The sequence below is a fragment of the Barbus barbus genome (genome assembly GCF_936440315.1).
Source record: "Barbus barbus genome assembly, chromosome: 27".
Taxonomy (NCBI): Eukaryota; Metazoa; Chordata; class Actinopteri; order Cypriniformes; family Cyprinidae; genus Barbus; species Barbus barbus.
Window position 1 is genome coordinate 28,904,534 of NC_136755.1, and position 13,074 is coordinate 28,917,607.

Consider the following 13,074-nt stretch of genomic DNA (forward strand, 5'->3'; position numbering starts at 1 on the left):
GCTCCGCTGGGGAAAGCTTCCTGGAGAAGTAAGCGCAAGGGTGGAGTCGGGGAGGCTCTCCGTGGTATTAAGACAGCACTGCTCCCACGTCGGTGGTGGAGGCATCCACTTTCACAATGAATGGAAGTTGGGGTTCGGCATGTGAGAGGATGGGAGCAGTGCAAAAGGCCTCCTGGAGCTTCTTGTAGGCGGCTCGAGCTTCGGAGTTCCAGGACAGAGACTTGGGTTTCTGACGGAGCATGGAAGTGAGGGGGGCTGAGAGGAGACTGAAGTTCAGAATGAACCTCTGGTAGAATTTTGCGAAGCCGAGGAATCGTTGAAGTTCCTTTACTGACTGAGGCTGGGGCCAGTCCCGGATGGCTTGGACCTTCCCCTGGTCCATCTGGATCCCATCCGCACTGAGGATGTAGCCGAGGAACTGGACCGTGGGGCGGTGGAACTCAAACTTCTCGAGCTTCAGGTAGAGGTGGTGTTTCCTGAGTTGGCGTAGGACCTGCGTCACGTGATGGCGATGTTCGGAGTAGATCAGGATATCGTTTATGTACACGATGACAAATCGGTGGAGGAACTCCCGGAACACCTCGTTCATAAACCCCTGGAAGACGGACGGAGAGTTGGAAAGGCCATACGGCATGACCCGATATTCATAGTGGCCTGAGGGGGTAATAAACGCCGTCTTCCACTCGTCTCCCTCCCGGATACGAACGAGGTTATAGGCGCTCCGCAGGTCCAGCTTCGAGAAGATGCAGGCTCCACAGAGTTCCTCGAGGACATGTTACCAATATTTTTTATTTGTGAACTGATGTTCAGCTGTTCTGTTTAATAGTCAACTTATTTTCGGGTCATTGTCATAAAAGCAATATAAACACTGCCACAGACACAACGAAATATCTTTCATTTCATCACACTGAATGCTCACTCAAAACTGACGCAGTCATCACGTTTTCAGACCATTTCAAGTTTTATTTTGACGTGACGCAAAGCAGTGGTATCTAAGCAGGAGAGTTGTTTACTTACTTTATAATTAGTCAATAACGCCATTTTCTTCATTTAGGCCGAGGGCTCGCATGAAAACAAGAGGCGGGATTTATTGCAGTAACCAATCACATCCAATCATAACCAATCATATCCAATTAAAGCACGATGGAGGCATTGCCTCCTCTCACGTGACTTTCCCCCATTCATCTCAATGAGCCTCCAGAAAAGTCACGGCACACTTTAGGGTCTCTGTTTTGAGTCTATGGACCGAAGGGAGGCAAGCCTCCGCTGTAACTTTACCTGCGGGTGTCGCTGTTTGACAGCGTTACTTTATAAAAACCTTTATACATTTAATGCCATATTTAATAATATATGCAATTTATGTTTGTAATATCGATTATTTTCTCATCCAATTTTTTGAGGAGACTGCCTCTCTTGCCTCCTCGGAGGAAACGTCTCTGATACATACATACATGATGCTGTTTCGTTTCTAATTGTTTAAGCAACTTAATTGATTTTAGATGGTTTATAAACATTATTTTAAATATTATGCACTTTTTTCAAAGATAGTCATTTTATTTTATTGCTTTGATATTTTGAGTAATATTTTGCTCGATGCGCCCTCTTGTGACCTGAGGATAGAAGCCAAAAGCCCCCCCCCCCCCCCCAACTGAATTTATGCCTTTTAAATGCGAATATAATTTGAATATCGATAATATTTAAGTACAAAATTATCTAATTTAGTTTTTCAGCCATTTTGACAGCCCTACAGCATATTAGAATGATTTCTAAAGGATCATGTGACTCTGAAGACTGGAGTAATGATGCTGAAAATTCAGCTTTGATCACAGAAATAAATTACAGTTGAACAGATATTCACTTAGAAAACAGTAATTTGAAATCGTAAAAATAATTCACAATATTACTGTTTTTACTGTATGTTTGATCAAATAAATGGAGCCTTGATGTGCAAAAGAGACTTCTTTCAAAAACATAAAAAATGTGTTCTCAAAAACACCTATAAAATGACATTCAGACATCTACAGATTGATGTCCTAGTGATTCACGGAGAGCGAGAGCGTCTTAATTCATTGCTTTTCATGAGGTTACATGCTTGTTTAAACATTTGTGGGCGTATTTGAAAGTATATGAGATTACATGTGCAGTCATGTTTATTTCATAAAGCGAGTGTGTGTGTGTGTGTTAGAGAGGGAGTGGGCGTCAGAAAGTAGTCAAGGTCTGTCTGCGTCTTCAAACGTAGGAAAGCTCTTGCTCTGGATCTGAATGATTGATGGTCTGGTCTCAGAGTAACACACTAATGGTCTTGTGTAACTGTTGTTGTCCAGCAGGAAGTTGCTGTGTGAGGGACAGGAAGTGTTGAGGTCGGTTTGCATCACCATATCAAGCTAATGAAGTTCACAGGGACTCACTGTGTGTGTGTGTGTGTGTGTGTGTGTGTGTAGTGAAGCAGGCTGGGATCTGATTAGTTCTCCTCTGTGGTTAGTGGACGCTCATTAGCCCATAATTACAGTCAAGGTAATAACGGCTCTGTCTGGCTCTTGTTATCTTCTGCTCTGCTCTATCGTCTGTCAGCGCTGCACATTCAGTTTCAGTCTCAAACTCCATAATTCACGTTTAATGAAGTCAGTATGAGTCACACAGACCCGTTTGCATCTCTTACTTGCTAGGGTTCTCCTGATATCTTAATTGTGTCTAAATGAATGATACAACAAAAGTATATAAGATACAAAACTAAAGTATTGCAATGCGATTTGTGCTGTTTAAGTGTGTTGTTTCTTGATGAGCTGAATGTTGTGGCTGTTGTGTTGCATTAATTCTTTACGGTTTACACAAGGATATTATTGTTATATGAATTATTTTGTAAAAAATAATTTCATTTACTTTATTTTATTATAATATTTTAAATATGCATATATAAGTATAATGTGAAAGAAATGGTTTAAAAAATGTTTAATTATTTAATTTTTAAGTTTTTATTATTTATTTTAAATTTGAAATATTATTGTAAATATTACATATAAATCAATATTATGTAAAAAATAATTATTAGTTTGTATTTTGAATGAATATTTTTGCATTATTTCATTTTTAATCATTATTTCTTTTTAAATTGAATGTTTTTAAAGGAATTCATTTTGTAATATTGCTGTTGAAATTTAGTTTTTGTTTTTTTCATTTTCTGTTGTTGCATGAATTATTTACAGTTTATGCAAGGATATTATTGTTATGTTAGAATATAATTATAAAAATAATTTGTTTTAATTATAGTTTTTTTTATTTTTATTAATTTACTTATTTTTAAAATAAAATTTATTTTAATTTTCATTTATTTTCAGTTAAACCCTAAAGTTGCATTGGCACAAAAACAGAAAAAAAGTTATAGCATGAGCTGTATGTTGTCACTGTTATGCTATTGTATTATTTATGATTATAGAATTGTATTAAAATGATTATACAATTTATTATTATAAAAAAAATTTTTTTTAAATAACTAAATTATAATTAAGTAGTTTAATTACATATTTATTTTTTTATTATTTTTTAAATACACGGTTTTTCATGCAATATTGCAGTGTTTCAGTTAAAAAAAAGTTTTTATTTTCAAAGGAAACTGAAGGAAAAATGTGATTCACGAGACCAGTGTTAATTTCGTTGACTAAGACTACGACGAAAAATATTCGTCAACGAACCTTTTTTCTGTGACTAAGACGAGACGTTGACGAGCTAAAACTAATATCTGATGATAAAAACTATGACGAAATTTATGCGCGTCTTCGTTAACAAGAAGAGACGGGACTAAAATGTTATTTAAGGACTACCAGACATTCAAAATACATCCTATAGGCTAAGTTAACTGACTTGTCTTTCAAAATGTGCGTCTCTGTCATTGGATAAGGTGCGTTTGCATATCTAGTCTCAGTATGGCAGCCGCAGTGGATGGATAGGCTACCAAAACGCGAACTAGCGATCTGAAATAATGGCCTCAGCACCCGAAGGGTTAGGGAGTGGGTGACCAGATGTCCCGTTTTTCCCGGGAGTCACAATTCATTGTCGATTAACTTAAAGTTAGTGAAGGTGCGATAGGCGGAAACGCGCTGATAGATGTGCTCTCTCTCGCGCGCGCTCCACTTCTTCAGTTCTCATACAGCGCGCGATCAGTTCTCAGCGCTCAAATACACACACAGCAGTCCACATGTCTCTCATGTAGAGTATCTCACGGAAATACAGTCCGTTATGGTTTAAGTGAGCTTAAACAGGTGGGTGAAAACTGAATGTATGTCAGTAGGCTATTACATGCATACCTTCTGTCTTAAATGGACAGCATTCCTAATTATCTGTCCTATATGTTAACCACCAAAAGATGTTAAATAAATGTATACTTGTTAAGTAAACCTACTGTATCTGAAAAATGAGTTTAATTTATATTTCTACCAAAAAATGAAAATGTATTCCAGTTTTTCCAAATTCAATCCTTGATTCACATTTCTCATAACTAAGCTTAATTGATTTGGTCTAAAGAGAGAAGTATTGATGACTATTTTTGTTTGAATACTACATATAAAATAGCTACCAAAATAAATGTTGGTAACTGCAGTTTGACTAAAAGTAATGACTAAAAGTTGACAAAAATGCAATGACTTTTCGTCGACTAAAACTAGACTAAAACTATGATAGACTCAAATGACTAAAATGTGACTAAGACTATTAAGCATTTTCGTCGACTAAGACTAAATCAAAAATGCCTGCCAAAATTAACACTGCACGAGACTATCAATCAAATCAAAGTTGTCTTCAATAACAAAATACTGAACTGATACAATACAATACAACTGTCACAAAACGTGTTGGATAAGTATAAGCGCACGACGAAGAAGACAGTTAAAGAAATCCTTTTAATAATCATCCACAAAAGAACAGGTAATCCAACATAGTATCCAACATTAACACAAGCAACATTAATAACCGGCGGGGACTGAACAGAAACTGATGACTTAATAGAATGAACACAGGTGAACAGAATGAATTAATCAGGGCAACTCAGGAAAACTAGGTCAAAGGAAGACTAAGGCTACGTCCACACGAAAACGGGTTTCTCCGTATCCGATCTTTTTTTTTTGCCTCGCTCTAAAAAAAATTCCGTAAAAACGGAGTCGTCTCAGGAAATATCTGCGTCCACACGGAATCACTGAAAACGATGTAGACCGATGCCATGCCAGACCGATATGTGGCGCTGTAATTCTGCCACAGAGATACACAAAAAAACAGAGAAGAAGACTTGCACCATGTTCGTAAACCTTGCGCGCTGAATACAAACTAACACACAAAGCAGAAGATTTTGCTTTAATAAAACTAATGAGCTCAGTAGGTTCTGCAGCACGAACACAGGCACGTAGTCTGACATTGTTGTTGTTGTTGTCGCTGTTATGTGACGCAGCGGTGTCTGATTAGGGGCGAGACGTGGGCTGATGACGTCATCGTTTCAGAAAATATACGGATTCACCGTCCACACGAAAACATGAAAACGGCGTTTTCAAATTTATCCACCCTGGGACCCGGTTTCAAAAATTATCGGTTTCACTCTTCGAAAACTCCGGTTTCATGTGGACGAAACGCCTATACGGTAAAAAATGTATGCGTATACAGAGAAACGCGTCTTCGTGTGGATCACACCGAACGCGTTTTTTTTGCAGTGAGAGGTGCCTTTTTTGAATTGTTTTCTGTTGGCAGTGAGCATTCTGCGCACTGTTTATGTGCCCCAGGCGCATAAAGTTGAAAAAAAAAGCAACTCTGAGCAGAAAAGCGACCCACGTCATCGCGTTTTTTTCCATTGTCCAATCAAATGAACGGAGAGGCGGGCCTTTCCGTTGTGGTGGCGAAAGTTTACCGTTGCTTAGAAAGTCCGGAGACTGCAATAATGGATAAGAAACTTGTAGTGTCTGTCGCGGGTTTTACCCGGAGCTGTATTTTTTACATTTACATTTACATTTTACATTTATTCATTTAGCTGACGCTTTTATCCAAAGCGACTTACAATTGCTATATATGTCAGAGGTCGCACGCCTCTGGAGCAACTAGGGGTTAAGTGTCTTGCTCAGGGACACATTGGTGTCTCACAGTGGATTCGAACCCGGGTCTCTCACACCAACGGCATGTGTCTTATCCACTGCGCCATCACCCCCAGGTTTTCGTTAACGACAGTTTACTTAACAGCCTTATTTTAGATCTCTCACGCTATAATCCTTTACACTGACAGGACAGTTGATTTGGTGGTTGCCAAGCAACATAAAAAACCCACAGCGCACTGCTCTTTTTTAATAGTCACCAAAAAGGCAGTGTGGTGCGCCTCACGTTTTAAGAAGTAAAAAACGCGTTTGGTGTGATCGGGGCCTAAGGCAGGAGAACAGGAACACAAAAGTCCTGTGACAACTACACTAACACTTGAGTATTTTAGTGTTTGGGTTCATTTTAAAGTCTGAGCACTAATAGAGCAAACACTGCTAAAGACATTATTACCGGTTCATCTTAAACGTTGTCTCTGAAGCAGCTGTTGAGTCTAATTACGGTGTAGTACGGCGTGGTGTGTGTTTGTTCACATGATCGTCATGAATGAATATTTCAGCATCACTATTAGCTCAGAGTAACTGAGTTTCTGATCACATATTCACGAGCAGTGGCTTGTGTTGTTCTGAACGGCAGTCTGCTGTATTTTGACAGCACAGTGTGTCTGTTTTGCTTCGGTCCGGTCTGTGCTGGTCTGGGATGGTTTTGTGGGAAGGCGGTTTAGCTCACAGGAAACCTGCGGTGGTTTGGGCCAATCCAAGCACAGCGCTGAGTAAATAAACACTCAGGACTCTGATGATAACTGACAGACATGAGCTTTATCTGTGTGTGTTCAGGATTTGAGCTTTGTTCACTCTCAGATCATCTGCTTTCACTGGTGCCCGTCTTATTATTTTACTATTTATTAATATTTTCAGCTCTCATTTTAATTTTAGTTTTTATTAGTAATTTAATGTGCTTTTGTCATTTTTATTAATTCTGCTTCTACTAGCTTTAAATTACTTTTATTTGAGTTTAAGTTTAGTCATTTTAGTAATTTAACTTATTTCAGTTAGTCGCCAAAGCAACATTCATATTTAAATTTTTTTAAGTTTAAGTTTTTCATCTAAAAATGTTAATATTTTATTTCAACTCTATTTCAATTAATCAAAATTATTTCTAAAAGTCTTTGCTTTAGCTAACTATAAGGCTTCTCTCAAAAATAGAGACAAAGTTTTATTGCCAGGATTATTCATATAAAACATTGACAAGCTGTAAAATGCATAAAGTACAAAAAAGGCAATATTTAATACTGTGTTTGTACATTTTCTGAATAATTGTGTTTTAATATTTTGAATAAGCTTTAATTTTTATTTTCAGTTTTCATTGTTTTAGTAATTTTGTTACATGCTTTTTTCATTTCCTTGTTTTTTTGTTAATATTTCTATAGCTTTAAGTGTTACTTGATTTGTTTTACGTACAGTATTTTTATCAATACAAGTAAGAATTTATAATTTAAAATAAACACAACATAAACTACCATTATAGGTTTATTAATATTTTGAATAAAACTTAATAAAATTTTTATTTTCAGTTTTGAGTTTAATTTTAGTTTTAGCTTTGTACTTTTGTAATTTTTATCATTTAAAAAAAAAATATTACTAGTTAAGTTTAATTTATTTTTATTTGAGTTTAATATTTAGTTTTGATTTAGTTTTTTCATTAGCATATTTGTTCGAAGTACAGTATTTCTTATCAATACAAATGAAAATATACAATACAAAATAAACAGAATAGAATTACCTTTTTGAATTAGATTTTTTATATTTTCAGTTTTCAATTTTAGTTAATTTTAGTTAAATTTGTAATTTTGGTGATGTCATTTTGAATGTCAATTTTATTAGTTTTTTTTTATTATTATTTATTTAAGTTTTATTATTTTTTTTTTATAAAAAAAAAAAATTGTTTTAGTTTTTATTTACTTCCAATTAGTAATTTAAGTGCTTTAGCTTAAGTTATTTCAGTTAGTTGGCATGGAAGCTTTTTTTTTTTTACACTTAAGTTAATTTTTAATTTTTATATTTTATTTAAAGTCAGCTTTATTTCAATTAACAAAAGATGTCTTTTAATAGTTTTAGTTTGTTTTATATAAAGACAACACTCTGGTGTTTGTCTGTACTAAATGCACTTCTGGTTGCTTAGTTGTTTTTTTCCACAACTGTTGCTTTAAGTAACAAATAAATAATGTGAAATCAATGCAAGCAACTGAAATGGAACTGAATATAAATACAAAATATGATTACAAGTAAAGCACCCAAAGTCTCTCTCGTTCTGTAGATGCTGTCTTTGATTCAGTTTTTTCATCATATTTGTTTGAAGTACAGTATTTTTATCAATACAAATAAAAATATAGAATTCAAAATAAACCCCACAGAATTAGCTTTTATTTTATATTTTATTTTTAGTTCATTGTAGTAAAATGTTTTGTTATTTTATGATTTTGTCTTTTTTGTAATACTATTTAAGTTTTATTTTTATTATTTTTAATTTCAGTTTTAGGTTTAGTTTTAGTTTTAGTTTTAGTTTTTATTTATTTCTAATTCTTTTTAATGGCATGTCAGCTTCTTTATGGGGAAGTCGTGGCCTAATGGTTAGAGAGTCGGACTCGTAATCCAAAGGTTGTGGGTTCGAGTCTCGGGCCGGCAGGGATTGTAGGTGGGGGGAGTGAATGTCCAGCGCTCTCTCCACCCTCAATACCACGACTGAGGTGCCCTTGAGCAAGACACCGAACCCCCAACTGCTCCCCGGGCGCCGCAGCATAAATGGCTGCCCACTGCTCCGGGTGTGTGTTCACGGTGTGTGTGTGTTCACTGCTGTGTGTACACTTGGATGGGATAAATGCAGAGCACAAATTCCGAGTATGGGTCACCAATTTTTATCACTTCAGTTTTTAATTAATTAACAAAAAATGTTTTCAATAGTTTTAGTTTGTTTTATCTATAGTTAAATGACAACAATACTAGTGCTTTTCTGTACAAAATATACTGCTGGTTTCTTAGTTGTTGTTGTTTTTTGTTGTTTTTGTTTTTTACAACCTGTTACTTGAAGTAACAAATAAATAATGTGAAGTGCAAGCAATTGATATAAACACAAAATATGATTACAAGTAGTAAAGTACCCAAAGTCTCTCTCGTTCTCTAAGGTGTGCTGTAGATGCTGTCAATCATCTGTCTCTGCCTCCTGTGGGCGGAGCCACACAGACACGCCCCTACCCCTCTGTCCCTCTCACACACTCTCAATGCGTTCAGAGTCTTTTCCAGAGGAAAGTGACTCACGCAGATGAGCGAGCGAGCATGGCTGTGTGTTCTCCGTGTCTCTGTCAGTAACTCCGGCTGAGATGTCGTGGGACTGTGGACTGAAGTATCTGTTTTCTCTGCAGCAGGCGGGCGTCTGCACTCTCCGGGCTCCGGATGACCTCTCGCGGCTGGAGATGGTCCAGCGGCTGGCCAAAGACGGCTATCGCTTCCTCCAGAACCAGAACTACCGGCTCCCGGACCGCTCCGCTCAGGTAGGACTGCCCTCACTCGCACCTGAGCCTGTTGGCATGGCAACAGCAGGTCAGGGGTCACATGAGGAGGTCAAACTCACCGGATATCAACCTGTTGAGGTGTTTCTAAAACACTTCAGGAGTCCTGCTCTCTAAGGCTCCTGCTCTTGAAATACACTCTTGAAAAAAAGAACCAGAGAGAGTTTAATAAGCTGATGTCACAGGAGAAGAATTTTAAGTTTCATAAAGAAAACCACCTATTATAGATTTACTGATCATTTTCATACTTTAGTCTTTGATAACTGATTTTTAAATGTTTAGGTTTTTGGCACAATTATAGTTAAATAATAATTATGCTATAGCAATATATAAGTATTTCATATTAATTGGGAATATTTTACTATTAATTGATTGTACTGTTTATTTATTTACTATTAATTTAATTAATTTACTAATATTTTACACAGTTATATTATTAGTATTATTATTTACATTAGTGTATTCATGCAAATTTGTTATGCAAAATAAATAATTACAATTTATTTGCAATAATAATAATAATAATAATGTGGTATAGTTTATTTATATTGTTTTCCCTAAATAAATAATTGCGATGTATTTGCAGTAATAATAATGTGCTACAGTTTTATTATTATTGTTGTTATTATTATTATTATTATTATTAGCTAAATAAATATTTCCAATATATTTCCAATAATAATAATAAATGTGCAATAATAATACAAAATGGTAGTTATAATAATAATAATAATAATTATTATTATTATTATGATTATTATTCACACTATTGTATTCATGCAAATAATTTTTTTTGGGGCTATGTCTAACGCAAAATGCTAAACATTTCTCAATACTTAAAGTACAAAAATTCAATACAGCAAAAATTTTATATCTTCAACAAAGGCAAGGCAAGTTTATTTATATAGCACATGTCATACACAGCGGTAATTCAAAGTGCTTTACATAAAAGGAAGTGAAATCGTCATTAAAAAATATATATAATCACAACAATAAAAACAAGGAATTAAAAAAATAATAATAATAATGATCACAACAATAAAAACAAGGAAATTATATAGAAATTGATTTAAAATGAATTTAAAACAGTTAAGAGTATAAAATGATTATACATAAAATTCATTGCAGTCAGTTCGGACATATAGCACAGTGCTCATTCAACAAATGCACAGTTAAACAGATGAGTTTTGAGTCTTGATTTAAAGGTGGCTAATGTTTTAGCACATCTGATCTCTTCTGGAAGCTGGTTCCAGCTGCGGGCCGCATAATAGCTAAACGCAGACTCCCCTTGTTTTGTGTGAACCCTTGGTATTTCTAACTGACTCGATCCTAATGATCTGAGTGGTCTGTTCGGTTTATATTCAGTGAGCATATCATATATATGTGAGCATATATATATTTAGGTCCTGGGCCATTTAGTGATTTATAAACGAGTAAAAGTACTTTAAAATCAATCCTAAATGTAACAGGAAGCCAGTGTAAGGACCTGAGGATTGGTGTGATATGCTCAGATTTTCTGGTTCTAGTCAGAATCCTGGCAGCAGCGTTCTGGATGAGCTGCAGTTGTCTAATGGTCTTCTTGGGAAGGCCGGTGAGGAGACCATTACAGTAATCCACCCTGCTGGCGATAAAGGCATGAACAAGTTTCTCCAAGTCTTGACTGGAAACAAAACATCTAATTCTTGCAATGTTTTTGAGATGATAGTATGCTGATTTAGTTACTGCTTTGACATGACTACTGAAACTAAAGCCCGGCTCACACTGTGCGATTTTGGCCACGATTTGTTCGTCTGAGACAAATTTTGAAAATCCTAAAAGATTCCTATAATCCTAGGCTAAAATCGGTTGTCTAGATCGCTGGTTTGACATGTTCACCGACAGCCGATTAATGGCCGTTGCGATCAATTTTTTCCTCCGATTAAATTCTGGCAGTGTCAGAAGATTTCAGACACTTTCCTGCAGTGTGACATCTCCTACGACGACCGTCAAACCAAGAACCAATAGGAGCACTGAACCTGATGACGCAATTAGCGTGACAACTTCAAACTTCAACTTCGTTATTTGTAAAAACAATATATGTACAAAATAAAGTTTACTTAAAGTTTATTTATTAAGGGGCAGGATGTTTAAACTCGAATAACAAAATTACCTCAAGTTCGCTCTGTAGAACTGGAAGACCATAAAGTCCTCTTTTGCCCAGCCATGACTTGCTCCACACACGTCGTCTTTTTCGTTTTTTTTTTTTAACATCAAGGCATGTAATTAATAAAACTAACGCTACACGTTGCTGTTGTTTGCTAGCCACCATTATAGCGAGAGAACGCGGGTCACGTATTGATGACGTAAAACTCTGGACAAGTCTTCTTGAGTACGTCTGTTTTTATCGCGTCTTGACTGTCGTACAGTCTGACATTAAGACAACTGAGATCCTACAGTCTGACATGGGGATCATGTTCGTACAGTGTGACAAGCAACAATCGCAAAAGACTATTAAAAATCGCACAGTGTGAGCCAGGCTTATTAAGGTCTGTCTCCAGAATCACCCCAAGATTTCTGACTTGGTTTTTAGTTATTTGACCCCTAGAGTCAAGGTATGCATTCACCTTGAGAACTTCATCTTTATTTCCAAATGCAATGACTTCAGTTTTCTCCTTGTTTAACTGAAGAAAGTTCTGGCACATTCAACTGTTAATTTCATCAATGCATTGGTAGAAGGAGTCAATGGAGCTGTAGCCATTTGGAGATAAGGCTAGGTAAATCTGGGTATCATCAGCATAGCTGTGCTAGGCAATTTGGTTCTTTCTCATTATTTGACTCAGTGGGAGCATATACAGGCTAAACAAGAGCGGTGTAAGAGTTGAGCCTTGTGGGACTCCGCATGTCATGGGCGTCCACTTATGGCTTATTTCCACTGCGTGGTACGACTCGGCTCGGCTCGGCTCGGTTCAGAACAGCACGACACGGCTCGGGTTGCGTTTCCACTGCAGTTTAGTACCGCTTTAGAGTGGGCGGGATTATTCATGTGTCGTTGCGCCGCCTCTACTGCCGTGACTCCTGAAAAACTTTTTAATTCCGCGTCGCTCCATTAAACTTGTTAGAAAAGGCGCACCCATTCAAAACAGTTGCGTTTGATCCTTCACTGGCTGTGCTGATTTAAATCTAGCAGGTCTGTTGGGTCTCGTGCCGCAAGTTCAATGACGTAGGCAGTGCCGATTCTCTCCGGCCAATCAGTGATCAGCAGAGTTTACACATCACGTTTTGGTAACGGTACGGCTCGCTTGGAACCTCGGCTGAGGTGGTCCTAAAAATGTACCAGGTACTGTACCCAGTGGAAAACCCCCCAAAAGTGTGCCGTACTGAACTGTACCGTGCCGTACTATGCAGTGGAAAAGTGCCATTAGACTTATGTTCTCCTATACTCACATAATAACCTCTCCCTTCTAAGTATG

At 36.7% G+C, this 13,074-nt stretch overlaps 1 protein-coding gene across 1 annotated transcript in view; it reads left to right on the forward strand.

Moving 5' to 3' along the window:
* LOC306847486 (rap guanine nucleotide exchange factor 5-like) overlaps nt 1-13,074 on the forward strand; it is a gene marked incomplete at its 5' end in the record, with an annotated part of 72,279 nt that overhangs the window by 24,722 nt on the left and 34,483 nt on the right. Inside the window, one exon of the mRNA XM_079381428.1 lies at nt 9,392-9,607. Coding sequence (XP_079237554.1) covers nt 9,392-9,607 — 216 coding nt within the window. The remainder of the gene's footprint in view (nt 1-9,391; nt 9,608-13,074) is intronic.